Source organism: Argopecten irradians, unplaced genomic scaffold, assembly GCF_041381155.1.
Source record: "Argopecten irradians isolate NY unplaced genomic scaffold, Ai_NY scaffold_0721, whole genome shotgun sequence".
Taxonomy (NCBI): Eukaryota; Metazoa; Mollusca; class Bivalvia; order Pectinida; family Pectinidae; genus Argopecten; species Argopecten irradians.
This window is the reverse complement of record NW_027188188.1, coordinates 3,444-19,642: the sequence shown is the minus strand read 5'-3', so window position 1 is coordinate 19,642 and position 16,199 is coordinate 3,444. Positions and strand designations below refer to the sequence as shown.

The 16,199-nt window shown below is 35.4% G+C and overlaps 2 protein-coding genes across 3 annotated transcripts; one reads left to right on the top strand and one right to left on the bottom strand.

Annotated features, from left to right (window-relative positions):
- The first annotated feature begins 3 nt into the window (after nt 1-3).
- LOC138313533 (uncharacterized) lies at nt 4-1,494 on the top strand. Its single transcript, XM_069253930.1, has one exon. It carries the CDS (start codon nt 4-6, stop codon nt 1,492-1,494), a length of 1,491 nt encoding a protein of 496 aa, XP_069110031.1.
- A 775-nt stretch (nt 1,495-2,269) lies between these two features.
- LOC138313532 (specificity protein transcription factor 3-like) lies at nt 2,270-11,760 on the bottom strand. Of its 2 annotated transcripts, none has more exons than XM_069253929.1 (5): nt 10,424-11,760; nt 9,449-9,595; nt 8,369-8,889; nt 7,721-7,991; nt 2,270-4,212 (listed from the first exon to the last, which is right to left on the bottom strand). In XM_069253929.1, exons 2-5 carry the CDS (start codon nt 9,591-9,593, stop codon nt 3,749-3,751), a joined length of 1,401 nt encoding a protein of 466 aa, XP_069110030.1. In that variant the 5' UTR covers nt 9,594-9,595; nt 10,424-11,760; the 3' UTR covers nt 2,270-3,748. The 2 variants fall into 2 exon arrangements, with proteins under 2 accessions (XP_069110030.1, XP_069110029.1); XM_069253928.1 differs by having other exon boundaries at nt 8,369-9,120; nt 10,424-11,759.
- Between the last annotated feature and the right edge of the window lie 4,439 nt (nt 11,761-16,199).

The window sequence follows — 16,199 nt, the reverse complement described above, 5'->3', positions numbered from 1 at the left end:
AACATGAACCTATTGCCAGGTAACATCAACCTATTGCCAGGTAACATCAACCTATTGCCTGGTAACATCAACATATTGTCTGGTAACATCAACATATTGTCTGGTAACATCAACATATTGTCTGGTTACATCAACCTATTACCTGGTATCAGCAACCTATTGCCTGGTAACATCAACCTATTGCCTAATAACATGAACCTATTGCCTAATAACATCAACCTATTGCCAGGTAACATCAACCTATTACCTGGTAACATCAACATATTGTCTGGTTACATCAACCTATTACCTGGTATCAGCAACCTGTTGCCTGGTAACATCAACTTATTACCTGGTATCAGCAACCTATTGCCTGGTAACATCAACCAATTACCTAGTAACATCAACCTATTGCCTGGTTACATCAACCTGTTGCCTGGTAACATCAACCTATTACCTGGTATCAGCAACCTATTACCTGACAACATCAACCTATTACCTAGTAACATCAACCTATTGCCTGGTAACATCAACATATTGCCTGGTAACATCAACCTTTTACCTGGTATCAGCAACCTATTGCCTGGTAACATCAACCTATTACCTGGTAACATCAACCTTTTGCCTGGTTACATCAACCTATTGCCTGGTAACATCAAACTATTGCCTGGCGACATCAACCTATTACCTGGTAACATCAACCTATTACCTGGTATCAGCAACCTATTGCCTGGTTACATCAACCTATTACCTGGTAACATCAACATATTGTCTGGTTACATCAACCTATTACCTGGTAACATCAACCTATTGCCTGGTAACATCAACCTATTACCTGGTATCAGCAACCTATTGCCTGGTTACATCAACCTATTGCCTGGTAACATCAACATATTGTCTGGTTACATCAACCTATTACCTGGTATCAGCAACCTATTGCCTGGTAACATCAACCTATTACCTAGTAACATCAACCTATTGCCTGGCAACATCAACCTATTACCTGGTAACATCAACCTATTGCCTGGCGACATCAACCTATTACCTAGTAACATCAACATATTGCCTGGTAACATCAACCTATTGCCTGGTTACATCAACCTATTACCTGGTAACATCAACCTATTACCTGGTATCAGCAACCTATTGCCTGGTTACATCAACCTATTACCTGGTAACATCAACCTATTGCCTGGTAACATCAACCTATTACCTGGTAACATCAACCTATTGCCTGGTTACATCAACCTATTGCCTGGTAACATCAAACTATTGCCTGGCGACATCAACCTATTACCTGGCAACATCAACATATTGCCTAGTTACATCAACCTATTGCCTGGTAACATCAACCTATTGCCTGGTTACATCAACCTATTGCCTGGTTACATCAACCTATTGCCTGGTTACATCAACCTATTGCCTAGTAGCATCAACCTTTTACCTGGTAACATCGGCCTATTACCTGGTAACATCAACCTATTGCCTGGTTACATCAACATATTGCCTGGTTGAAAATTGGTTTATGAAAGTAAGGGAGCTTGGTGTAACAAATGACAATGTATGTAGCTATTGTCTACAATAACCCTGACTTTTGTTACTGTAGGAAATTAATTTAGCAATCTATCAGGACCTTTAGGAAGGGATAATAAAGCTAGCCTACAGTGGATGAAAAATAAAATTCAATCTCGCTCTGGTACCTCTTGACATCATAATATGCATTGAAATATACCTAAACATATGCAGCTTCTTCCCAATTACTTTTTTCATTTCCTGTGATCTGGTTTTATTCAATACACTATTTTCTAGAATATATTTAGATTTTGAAGTCTCAAGTGACCTATTCTAATCGCACTTTGCCCAACGTCATCCATTGTGCGTATGGCCGTAAACAATTTACATTTTCAACTTCTTCTCCAAAACTGCTGAAGAAATCTCAACGAAGGGGGCTGTGGGAGGGGCTGAAAAGGTTAAAATTGACTAATATTTAAAAAATATTCTCTACTAACAGATGTAGTAGATTCAAATACTCTTCAAGTCACTGACCCCTTGGGGACCAGAGGGGCGGGGCAAAACAGGGTGAAAATGAGTAAAAATTTTAAAAATCTTTAAAAAATGAACAGGTTTGATGGAAGCAAATACAGTTCATAGATTAAAAAGTCAAATATAAAATCACTGACCGACTTCAAGGGCCAGTATATATATATATAGTTTTAATATGTCTTTGTTTTATTCTATATCAGGTGGCCGTTAAGGACCATGGGCCACTTGTTATAACAACTACACAACAGCTTTTTACCATTTTTATTATTTACTGTAAGTTTTATTATCTTAAACATATGTATAAAGTAAGAATAACATAAAAAAGGCTCAAAACTGACCTACAAGACTAGACTGCAAGATACACTGTACCCAAGAAGAGAACAATAAGAACAATATCTATGAGATATATACATTTTTCAGATAAAAAACACTGAATTTATTATATTAGTTCCCTATATTGTGTTATGCCCTAGCTAGGCCTAATAACAATAATCTATAAGGTAGGTTTTGGAGGAAGCGCAGGAGTACCCAAATCCAAATCCAAAGAGCCTGCAAGGAGTTTGAACCAACTTAAGAAGCAGTTTAGAGCCTTAAAATTGTTGAAGGTCATTCATTTGAACAAAATTTTATAGTCCTGTAGCTAAGAATGCTTTAAGCACATTAGACCCATGTAAAAATAAAAGTTGATTGAAACCTTATATTTGAAGCCCTCAACCACAGCATAATAAATAATTACATTACATAAGTACCCGGTAACGGGGATCACACCTTTGGTGCATGTACATGTATAGGTTTATTAACAAAATGCTTTCAAGATATAATATAGTTTATCTCCTATACTCATAAGGTACCGGTATGTCAATGTATTTGAATATATCAAGTCATTTACCTCTGAAGACACATAAACATTCTTTTTTTTTTGTTCGAGATCTGGAACAGTACAGAAGTAGATGAATATTTTTTTTTACAGCCAAAATTTCTTATTTCTAGAATTTATGGCCTTTCAAAATATTAACCTTTCTCGATAAAAAAAATGTATTAAATTAATGCATAAACCTGAAATATTTTAGTTTACAGATATCTAAAATTATATAAAATGAATGTCTATGTATGGTTTGTGCCCTTGTTGACCAACAAATCTGTCAAATTTTCAAACCTGTTATTATTATAAACTAATTAAATTGTTGAATTCCAAACTTCAAGTACATCCTGGATAGATCAACAAGTACATGTATGTGTATCATTGCAGCTACAATGTCCCCAACATTATGAAACTGTTGACATTTTGGTCACTTCTTTTGCAAAGATATTCGTCTAGACATCATAGAACATGTCTTTAGATAATCTTGATATTTCTCTAAATGATGTGTCTGTGCCTACATATTCTCTGTAAATAGTACAATATTGTAAAGTTTGTTCAAAATTGTACTCCATTGTTTCTTAGAAAAAGAGCAGGCAAAAAAAGACAAAATTTTTCAAGTTTACTTTCTCTATGCATATTTCGGATAGCTATCATGGCAATTAAAGCTACAAAATTAGAATACTTTGAATTACATTTAAATCAGGGACGTACTTAATATTTCGAATACAATAATTTAATTTCTTATAACACTTCATTTACCACAATTGATGGATTTCTTAGCCAAAATGGGTCCAAACCATCCTAAAACACCCTTTTAGCGATACATTATGTATTTTTGAAAGAACGATCATGTTACTGTGAGTATCAGGAATCCTCAGTGTTAAAGTTTGGACTGATCTGTATATTGTTTTCCAGGTCTTCAGTAAAATTTTGTCCCTCAAAGCTTACATCTAGGTTCAACCTGTCACTGTGGATCCTGTATGTATACATACTGCGCACTTTATGTACCACAAAGAAATGCTGCTCCATCTCTACTGCATCACGTCCCACCATCTGACATATTGGGCAAATCAATTCTCCATTTTTACCATGTCGATTCATGTGCATAGATACATGTTCCTTTCGATGAAATCTCTTCAAACACACAAAACACTGAAGACGTTTTTCTCCATGAAGAGATTTGTGACGAAAGAATGAAGAACGGTTCTGAAATTTACCATTACATATTGTACACACAAATTTTCCTGAAACAGGGTCTCTTGAAACACATGATGAAGTAGGTGAAAATGGTTTTGTACGGACATATCTTCGCTTTTTTGCAGATAAACCTGAAATAATAATGGAAACAAAATTAAATTAATGCTGAATTTTCATGCACTCAAGTCAGCAATTGATTTAGTTTTACTGACAAGAGATCCCAGAGGGATCTTGGCGCCCACCAAAGAATGATCTATGTCTGACAACAGAAAGAGGGATCTTTTCCCTGCTTTTCAAACTTTTACTGCATACTATATAAATATATATGAAACTTGAGAAAGATCCTTCCAGTACTTTCTGAGATATGTAGCAGTAACTTCAAACTTCAATTATCAAAATCCAAGATGGCTACCTGTCGATCATCTTGCTGACCGAAAATGCACTAGACCCCTTGAGGAACCTGTACATGAAATTTGAGAAAGATCCCTTCAGTACTTTCTGAGAAATAGCGGTAACAAACTTTAACTATCAAAATCCAAGATGGCCGCCAGTCGGCCATCTTGTTGACCGATCACTCCCAAAATGCAATATGCACAACTAGGGTTCAAGAGGAACCTACATATGAAATTTGAGAAAGATTCCTTCTAGTACTTTCTGGGAAATAGCAGTAACAAACTTTAACTATCAAAATCCAAGATGGCCGCCGGTCGGCCATCTTGTTGACCGATCACTCCCAAAATGCAATATGCACAACTAGGGTCCTAGGGGAACCTACATATGAAATTTGAGAAAGATTCCTTCAGTACTTTCTGAGAAATAGCGGTAACAAACTTTAACTATCAAAATCCAAGATGGCCACCAGTCGGCCATCTTGTTGACTGATTGGTCCCAAAATGCAATATGCACAACCGAGGTCCTAGGGAAACTTACATATGAAATTTGAGAAAGATCCCTTCAGTACTTCCTGAGAAATAGCAGTAACAAACTTTAACTATCAAAATCCAAGATGGCCGCCGGTCGGCCATCTTGTTGACCGATCACTCCCAAAATACAATATGCACAACTAGGGTTCAAGAGAAACATGTATATGAAATTGGAGAGAGATCCCTTCAGTACTTTCTGAGAAATAGTGGTAACAAACTTTAACTATCAAAATCCAAGATGGCTGCCGGTCGGCCATCTTGTTGACTGATTGGTCCCAAAATGCAATATGCACAACTAGGGTCCTAGGGGAACCTACATATGAAATTTGAGAAAGATTCCTTCAGTACTTTCTGGGAAATAGCGGTATCAAACTTTAACTATCAAAATCCAAGATGGCCGCCGGTCGGCCATCTTGTTGACTGATTGGTCCCAAAATGCACTATGCACAACTAGGGTCCTAGGGGAACCTACATATGAAATGTGAGAAAGATTCCTTCAGTACTTTCTGGGAAATTGCGGTAACAAACTTTAACTATCAAAATCCAAGATGGCCGCCGGTCGGCCATCTTGTTGACTGATTGGTCCCAAAATGCAATATGCACAACTAGGGTCCTAGGGGAACCTACATATGAAATTTGAGAAAGATTCCTTCAGTGCTTTCTGAGAAATAGCGGTAACAAGAATTGTTAACGGACGGACGGACGGACCACGGACCACGGACGAAGGGCGATTTGAATAGCCCACCATCTGATGATGGTGGGCTAAAAATAAAGGCCACAACATAACTATTAGAATTAACCCTAAAATTGTGAATGAAACTTGAAATGAATTTCATTAGCCTAATTTATATTTAGGTTTAATACCCTTTAAGATGCTACATTGCTGATGAATGGTATTTTTTCTATATCAACAAGAGGCCCAAGATTTTCATAGTTAGTGTATTATGTTACCAAATCTTATGCTTAAAATTCCAATTTGCTTTGCTAACGTTAAACAACAAAACCAAACTAGAAGTCAGTCAGTGTCAGTGATTTTATAAATTTCACTTTTTAATCTATGGAGATTATTTGGTTCCATCAAACCTGTGAATTCAGAGAAAGATTTTTGAAATTGTAGCCATTTTGACCCATTTTGGCCCCGCCCCTCTGGTCCCTGGGGGTCAGCCAGGACCAATATGGATATAGTGTTAAAATGCTATTTCAGGCTAATAATTCTAACCCAGTTTGAATCATTTCCTATTAAAACTAAGCAAATAATTTTCATAAAATTTAATGTGTTTTTCCTATATAGACTATAGTAAATTTGACCCCCTCCCCAGAGGAAAATCTGAGATCCCAGGGCCATGAAATTCACAATTTTTGTAAAGGGCTTTAAGACCTTCCAATCTATGAAGAGTATATCTGGTTCCATCAAATCTGTGAATTCAGAAGAAGATTTTTGAAGTTTTAGCCTATTTTACCCTTTTTAGCCCCGCCCCTAAGGCCCCTGGGGGTCGGCCAGGACCAATATGGATATGACAATAAAATGCTATCTCAGGCTAATAATTCTAACCCAGTTTGACTAATTTCCTATGAAAAATAAGCAAATAACATTCATAAATGTGTTTTTCCTATATTAATTATAGTAAACTTGACCCCCTCTCCAGGGGGAAAAATGAGACCCTAGGGTCATATAATTCACAATTTTTGTAAAGGACCTTAAGACCTTTCCATCTATGAAGAGTGTTTGATTCTACCTGCAGTTCCAGAATTTCAGAAGAAGATTTTTGAAGTTTTAGCTTATTTGACCCCTTTTGGCCCCACCCCTGGGAGTCAGTCATGGAAAATTTGTTTATATGATTCAATGGCCATTTCATAGAGATAATTCTGACAACATTTGACTCATTTCCTTTTACAAATGACCAAATAATGCTCAAAAATGTGTTTTCCCTATATAAACTATAGTAAACTTAACCCCCTCCCCAAGGGGAAACCTGAGACCCCAGGGTCATATAATTCACAATTTTTGTAAAGGACCTTTAGACCTTATATATATATATAAAGCTTCTATCTGTGAAGAGTATTTAATTCCATCACATCTGTGAGTGGAGAAGAAAATTTTTGAAATTATAGTCAATTTTACCCCTTTTGGCCCCTCCCACAGCCTGCAGGGGGGTTGGGACCATATAATTCACAATTTTTATTGGCTTTATGCCTTAGAAGGTTTGTGCAAAATTTCACTGAATTTTCTTCAGCGGTTTTTGAGAAGAAGTCGAAAATGTTAATTGTTTACGGACATACGACGCACGACAGACGACGCACGACAACAGACAATAGGCGATTAGAATAAGTCACTTGAGACTTCGTCTCAGGTGACCTAAAAATAGGAGCAGGCGCATCATTATTTTTCCTTCAGTTACAAAAGTTACTCAATTTACACCATTACCACCCATTTAAAAATTTGAACTTCTTATTTTACTTCAGCATGAAAATATCAAAAATGATAAATTGCATCATGCAAAAAATCCATGGCACTATGCCCTATATGAAATGAAGTACTGATAACATGTGCACCAAAAGCAAAACAAAATATTTTATATGTGTTTTTGTGTTCATTAGACACATATATACACAAATAAACATGACGTATTGTTCAAATGATGAGCATCATTTGTGCTTTGTCGGTGGTGTTGAATGAGTTACACAATGTGACAATAAGGTATAAAAGGGTACATACCTTGTGACAATGTCATAGACGGGACATTTCCATGCTGAACAAGTTCCACAGGCACAACAGCTGCAGAATTACTTCCAGAAGAACCATCATCCATGTAAAAAGATTTGAAATTTGAAATATCTGAAGAAAAGTTCTGATCCACAGCTCCCTGTATGGCCTCTGGCTGGAGTATATTTTCTTCTCCATCAGATTCAATCTTTATAAAAACTGGATTACATGAACTCTCATCTTGACTAAATGACTGGCTTGTACTATCTGTGTTTGGATTAGACTGTAAATTGAAGCAAGAGAATAATGTCAATATTGAGGGGTGCCAAATAATAGTTTGTCTTTGCTTATCGCAAGAGTTGTCTGTCTATGTGGGTACGTAGGTATCAATTATGAAGTTATTGTAGTAAATGTCATCTAAACATTACACTAGCAAACACATCACATCACAATACCTACTGGTATGTACTGTAACCAATGGGGGCAGAAAACCGAACTGTACATGTATGTGTGTCACAAAGTGTCAGGCTATTTCTTGTCTGACCAAAGGCACATTTATGCATTGACAAAGATCTAGTGATATAATGAAAAAATCAAAATGGTGTAATATACAATGTACCTAAATTTTGTTTGAAGAGAACAAAAATGAAATGGTTTTACCTGTCCAACATCGTCTTCCTTTGTTGGTAGTTGTGACATACTTAGTTCTGCATTGACTTGATCACCGTTTTCAGCGTCTTCTTTTTCAGACATACCGTGACTTTGTTTACTTTGAGATCCACCAGCCAGATCAATCACTGTGACATTTTTTAATGTCTGACTTTCGTCATAATCATTTAAGTTCTTTGTTGACTGTTCCGTCTTATCCCCGACACTCCAGTTCTCTATAGAATCAAACTTTTGTGAGTTGTTCCCCACATTCCATTTGTCTATCTGTGAGTGTGTGTCTGATATCAGTGTACTGAACTGCTGACTTTTGTACAGTGCTGTGGTGTCATGCTGTCTCGATTCCTGAGTGGGGTTCACATTCTCCTGATTGTAGGCGAGATACATGTCTGATCGTTGATCAATATTAGTTTGTAATTGCCTCTGTCCATACACATCTGAATTAACAACTGACTTCCCTGGTGATATATGGGTTTCATTTCTCTGCTGCTGATATTTTGGGTTTCTTTCTGTTCCTTGTTGTTTTGAAAAAGAGTTTAAAAATAAAGAATTCATATTCTGAATATGTCCATCTTGTTCAACTTGATGCCGTCTTGAGATACTTTTTTGAATATTCTTTTGAGAGAAAGGCTTTGGAATAATGTTAACACCTCCCCGATGTAATTTTGGAGGAGTTGATCGTGCAAGGGGAGATAATTCGGGGCTCTGACCACTGTAGCTAGTGTTTCCATCGGCATGAGATTCATCTATTTAACAGATAAATTAAGATATTAACATGATGCATCATTTTCCATACAATGTACACAACATTTTTGTTGATAATTTCATATTATTATAACAAATACAGAACTAAAGTGGTCTTCTTTACTCTTAAGTTGATTAAAAATGTTTAAATACAAAATGTATCTAACCCCTTTTATTCTTTAACTTTGAAATGAAGGTCAAGGTCATTAATTTGAACAAACTTGCCGTTTACATAATTTTCAGATCTCAAGAACTCTCATTATTGGGAAGATATAATAAAGATAAAATATTGGGTGATGTATTTAATCAATTTTCAACCAAACTACTTACTCAACATCATGTAGCCATACACCTTGTACTCTGCTATCTTGAGGTCAAGCCAGATAACAAAGTGAGACAATATCCAGGGCTGCAGCCGATCAATCATTGAACCAAAATCCTCCTTGATGCTCAATAACTCCTGCAGACTAGCCATCTCTATAAAATACAGGTACCAATCATATAAAAATCATAGCTGGTCAGTGTTACAAAAATACATAAAACTGATGCGTATACTTCCAACATATTTTTGTGTGATATGGCATTGGTAACTTTGACAGATTGACACATTATTATTGCTGTAGAAATTTCAGTTTTCAACTTAACATTTTATCATTAGAAATATTAAAGCATATAACGTACACACCACACAGACTTAACATACAATGTAGCCTTAAAAACGTGCACATTTGTCGGAGTCTGTTTTATGCTACACCCTCCTACATCTATAAGCTATAAAATGTAATTATAAATTATAAAAATAGATAATAATTTTGATGCTTAAAAATATTTTCTTGACTTGGTATCAAAATGCCATTTAATTTGAAGCAATCTTTAATCACACATTTTATTATCTGTCTTTTACAAGCAAATAGCATTATCAATAACTGGAGATAATATTATATATACTATTAAAATTAAGGCCCAACAGTCTTGTCCTTTAAAACATACCAGGGGAAGCAACTCTGATAAATTAAAAATTCAGGCTGCGGAGAGTACAGACTTTGTTATGACATTGAACCGTCCGTCAAAGGAAGTTTGACATTACACCAATAAATTTACAAATAAAACAGATAAAATATTCATATTAACTCACGTATATATGTATGTGAAAAGAACATATCATGAACTGCACATTGTAATCATTCAGTGCATTTTGATGGTTCGTGAAACCGTTAAAAACATTATCTAATTTTATAAATAATTACCAGTTAAACTCTCACGAAACTGTATACAATCCTTTGATTTGTTGCTTCACATACTTACCCAAAAAATCGGGTTATGCTTCAAACCTTCAGCATGTAAAATGTCATCCAGTATCTAAAAACAAAACAATGCAAGTGCGAGAACCGGAAGTCCTAAGAATAACATTCATAATCGAACGGTCCAATATATTTATATGTCGAAGTGAAATTAGCCGCAGTTACGTATTTTGACATGAAAGTGAAAGTAGAAGTGTAACTAGTTGATTTGCCTGTATACTTTAGCGTACAACACATAATTGTAAGCAGCATTTTGCTTTTGCCCTGAATTGCAAGTTTTATTTAATGTTAAACTAGAATCTTCATAAACCAGGGGAATGTAGAGACCCATGTGAAATAGGTAGACTCTGAAGTAGAATGATGCATGTACATAAGTATTTAGCACGCTGGTAAGTCAAAAACACATTATCGTCTAATATACAGAGTACATGTATATAGGGATCTTTGACTTACCAGTGTGCTTAATACCTTACTGTAGAATCTAACAAGCAAATTCGTGGAATTTCCATCCCCCGCTTTCAGGACATATTGTAGGCAAACATTATTGAGGTTTAACCTTGGTTGAAACATGAAAAAATAAACTGAAGTCTTATTCAGAAGTAAGACATTTAACTTTGTTACCAATTTTGGGGAAAATCGGTTAATATTTGTTACAGCTATTGTACGGAATTGGCAGATTTTTTTTTTTTTTTTTATTAAATCAAATTAAGGGCCACAACTCTGCTAATCAAGATCTGCCAAAAGTGGCGTTCGAACTTCGCTAAGCCCTTAAGGCATTTAACTTTGTTACCAAGTTTTAACAATATTAGTTTTAACATAACAGAAACTGCAGAAAAAATGACATTTGTAGTAAATTAAAGGATTATAACTCTGATAAACAACATCCGCTGAAAAAGTTGTTCGAACCTGGCCAGGCACTTGAGGCATTCAACCTTGTTACAAGTTTGAGAAAGACAGTTAGTACGGAGGTGGCAGAAACTGATTTTTTTTTTTTTAATTTCAGCAAAGGGCCATAACTCCGCTAAATAAGGTCCGTTGAACTTTAAGGCATTTAACCTTGTTACTAAGTTTGAAGAAAATCGGTTTACATTTGTTACACTATTACACGGAAATGGCAGAAAATGATGTTTTTAGTAATTCAAAGGGCCATAATTCCACTGAATAAGGTCCATCGACAGTCGCGATCGAACTTGGCCGAGCCCTTAAGGCATTTAACCTTGTCAAAAAGCTTGAAGAAAAATGGTTGACATTTGTTACAGTTATTGGACGGAAACGAAGTGTTACAGACAGATGGACAAGACAGACGGACAGACCGTCGGACAAACCCAAATTAATATCCCCCGTTTCGGAGAAAGTGGGGGATAATAAGAAACTGATAGGGTCTGCATGCTTTATTAGAAATCCTTTTCCCGGTAGCTAGATTGATTATTTTCATGCTATGATGGAAAACATTATAAGAATTAATATCGATGGTATCAAACAAAGTATGTTATTTTAATTTCAGTAATTATTAAAAATAATGTGGTTTAAATTAAAAAGAAATATTGAACAAGAACAATAAAATGCCTGTCGACAGCAAATTAAGTCAAGATATGATGTGGTTTAGAAATTATCTTACTGATAGGAAGCAACGTGTTTTAACTGAAGGCATTTTCTCTACATTTAAAACTGTTAACGATGGAGTCCCCCAGGGATCTGTCTTAGGCCCTTTTTTTATTTCTATTATATATTAACGACATAACTAATATTGTTACTAGTGATTGCAAATTGTTTGCAGATGACACTTCGATTAGTGAAGTAATTGATAATAACCAAATCTATGCTGCCCATACGCTTTCACAAAATCTTTCGAATATAAGTACCTGGGCTCTGAAATGGGACATAAAGTTTAACCCCACTAAAACTGAATCATTAATATTTTCAATGAAACGAAACGTCATTCATCCCGATATATACTTTGACAATAACACTGTTCATACAGCTAGCACACATAGACATTTAGGAGTTTTACTTTCTGACGATTGTAAATGGACTCACCACATAGATTATGTATACCAGAAAGCATTTAAAAGGATAACTATTTTAAAAACATTAAAAAAAAAGAGTGTCCCGTAAAACTCTTTTAAACATTTATAAAAGTTATATTTTACCTATTTTAGAATATGCTGATGTTTTATGGGATAACTGTACTGAACAATGTAAACTTCTGTTAGAGTCTGTCCACTTAGAAGCCGCTAGGATTATAACGGGATTGCGCAGAGGTACCTCTCATGATATACTTTATAAAGAACTAGCTTGGGAATCTCTCTCTGATCGGCGTCAAAAACACAAACTTATTCTTATGTTTAAGATACTCCGTGGATTTGCTCCACAGCATTTGATTGAAATTGTACAACCATTTTTATATCAGCCTGAAAATGAGAGATATCCACTAAGGATGACACGATATTTTAATATTCCTATGTGCAGAACTGCAAGTTACTATACTAGTTTTTTCCCCAAGTACCTTTAGAGAATTTAATTCTTTCGCTTTAAACTTTGACTTATCGAATGTTAATACTGTTGCACAATTTAAAACACTCCTTTTTAACATTAATAAAATGGAACCTGATATAACAAATACCTTTATAAACAAAGGTTCTCGAATTATAAATAATACTCTGTGCCAGCTCAGAAATTCCTCTAGCAATCTAAATTCTGACCTATTTCGCGATCATTTGAGAGATTCTCCAATTTGTTCTTGTGGCCTTGGTAATGAAACAGCCGAACACTATCTTTTCATATGTCCTTTATTTAATGAACAAAGATCATCACTCAGAACCAAAATACATAACTCTAATATCCCCACTCGCATTTTAACACAAAAACTCTACTGCATGGCTGTGACAATTGTGATGAAGAAAAAAATACATATTTATTGCAATGCATATCAGAATATATATCTGAAACTAAAAGATTTTTTTTTAGATTTTTCTTCTATGATAGGTTGGGGAGATACACTAATTATAATATTCATTCATAATGTAATGTTAAATGTTAAAATATTTTGTTGATAATTGTACTATACCGGATTTGTTTGTCCCAGAGATGGCTAATATAGGCTTTGCCTGTTGCCAAATCCATTTGCATATTATTTGCAATAAAATTTGTTGAAATGAAATGAATTCATTTCTAACCTCTTTTACTTTTGCTGCACCAATGAGAAGTAAGACAATAAGTGTTTGTCGTTTGTGATTTCTTGGGGAAGATTCAAGACATTCACATCCCCTTCAGGTCAATATCACACCATTATCCCCATGCATGGCCACATCACCAATGTAACAACTCCATATATAAAATTAATAATTGTTTTTGATTGTTAAAATTTAAAGCAGCAGATCTTATGTAGCACAACCCTTACAGAAATATAAGGCCTCTGGCACACAGTTGCAGCAATATTGCTGCTATACATACTTTTCGTATGCAAATGAGTTTGCCGCACACACTTGCCGCACCATAGTCCCATATACTTGTCACACCAAAGCTGCACACACTTGCCACAATACAGCTGCACATAGTTGCAGCAATAGTTGCAGCAATATTGCGGCAATACATACTTTTGTTACAAGAAAGAATAACAGAAATGAGAAACCTGCAGCTAAATTCAAAACACAATTTATTTATATATACAATATTATACAGAAATGGTTTACAATATTTAGAGTAATTGGTGGTGGTACAAGAGTAATACGATGATTTAAAGTGTTACTTATCTGTATGTGAATGTCTTGGTATAATCCTTGATCCTACCAGGTTCCTAATTAACCATGTTCACAACTCCACGAGGAAAAATGAATGTCCACAGATAATTTGTAAAGTTCCAGGCAATATGAAAAAATCCACACAATGCGTTGTAGTAATCCACAGAAAAAGTCACAATAGCTCTTCCAATAGAATCTAATATGGCACTGTACAATTCTTGATATGTCTAATTACAGGTCTCATTACAGTTCTGATTAACCTTGGGCAGCTGGAGTATATATAGCTAAACACTAATTCAAGAATATTGGAGAACCTTCTACTTCTAGAAATATCAAACAGTAAACAAATAAACACACAGAACTTTCTGGAAATAGATTATTCTAGATCCCTACTTATAATCATCATGTTTACAAACATGTATGTTTACACATGATATTCTAGAAAGTTCTATAACCTGAATTAATGTAATATAGCTATAGGAGTTATCTCCCTTATCTAATAACTACATGTATCTAGTGTCATACATAACACACTCCTCCTTAAAGAAAAGAAAGTTTTCTTGAAAAGGAAACTTTCTTGACATATCAAGTCATATTTAAATCCTTGATAAAGCATCAGCCAGCCAGAATATCGTCTTTTCCTTTGATATGTTTGATGTCAAGATTGTACTCATGCAAAGTGAAACTCCACCTGAGAATTCTTTGATTTTTGTTTTTCATTTTCCCGATAAAAGTCATAGGGTTGTAGTCGGTGAAGACCAACACAGGCACAACTGTAGTGCAGAGATACGCATCAAATTGGTTCAAAGCCAAAATAAATGCTAAACATTCTTTCTCAATGGTGGAATAATTTCTCTGGTGTTTGTCAAATTTTTCGAGAAGTAACAAATTGGATGGTCAATTTGTTCAGTACCTTCTTGCATCAAAACAGTACCAACACCTACATCGCTGGCATCGACAAACAGTTTAAACTGTTTATTAAAATCTGGAGCAGTCATCAGAACTGGTGAGTTTGATAGTATGGCTATCAATTTCTCAAAGGCAGACTACATTCGTCTGACCAGACAAAATTAACATTTTTCTTTAACAAAGCAATAAGTGGAGCTGCTATAACAGAGAAATTTTGACAAAATTTTCTGTAGTATCCAGCCATACCAAGAAATCTCATCAGCTCTCTCTTGCTTCCAGGAGTTGAAAAATCTATAATTGCTTCTACTTTGGCCTGAACAGGTTTTACCTGCCCCTGTCCTAGAACATGGCCTAAAATTCAACAGTTGCATGACAAAATTCACATTTCAATAAGTTTTCTGAAGTCAGTACAGAACCGGTATGTCTTATCTGGCTTTGGCACCAGAACACATGGAGAGCTCCATTCACTTTTGCTTGGTTCAATAATATCATTGTCCAACATGTATTGAATGTCTTTTTTTAAAAATGTTCTTCTTTCAAAGGATTGACACGGTAAGGATGTTGCTTGATAGGTGGCGCATCGCCTACATCAACGTCGTGATATATAGCATCTGTTTTGCCTGGTGTATCCGGAAACAAATCTTTAAACTCAAGTATCAGATCTTTCAGTTCATTTCGTTCCTTTTCCGATAGATGACATAGTTTCTTGTCCAAGTTCGCGAGCACATCTGAGTTCCGTAACTTAACACTACAGTCTAAACCTACATCTTGTACACCACCGTCTAAGTCTAATTTACAAAAATCAGCTGTACTCTCACTTTGTGATGATACAGAGGCCAAAGTAGCAATAGGTTGAGGGGTCTTGCTCTCTTACATAATTGAGTTTCTTGCGCCTCCATGGAGTTTGTACAATGTAGTTAACATTATCGACCTTTTTCTCAACAATGTAAGGTCCAAAATATCTAGCTTGCAAAGGCTGACGGTATTGTTAAAAGAGCCAAAATTTTGTCACATGGATCAAAACTTCTTGCACTGGCATCTTTATCATACCATGTTTTCATTTTGGTTTGAGTAACGGCCAAATTTTCTTTTGCCAATTCACATGCCCTTGACAACCTTTGCTTAAAGTTA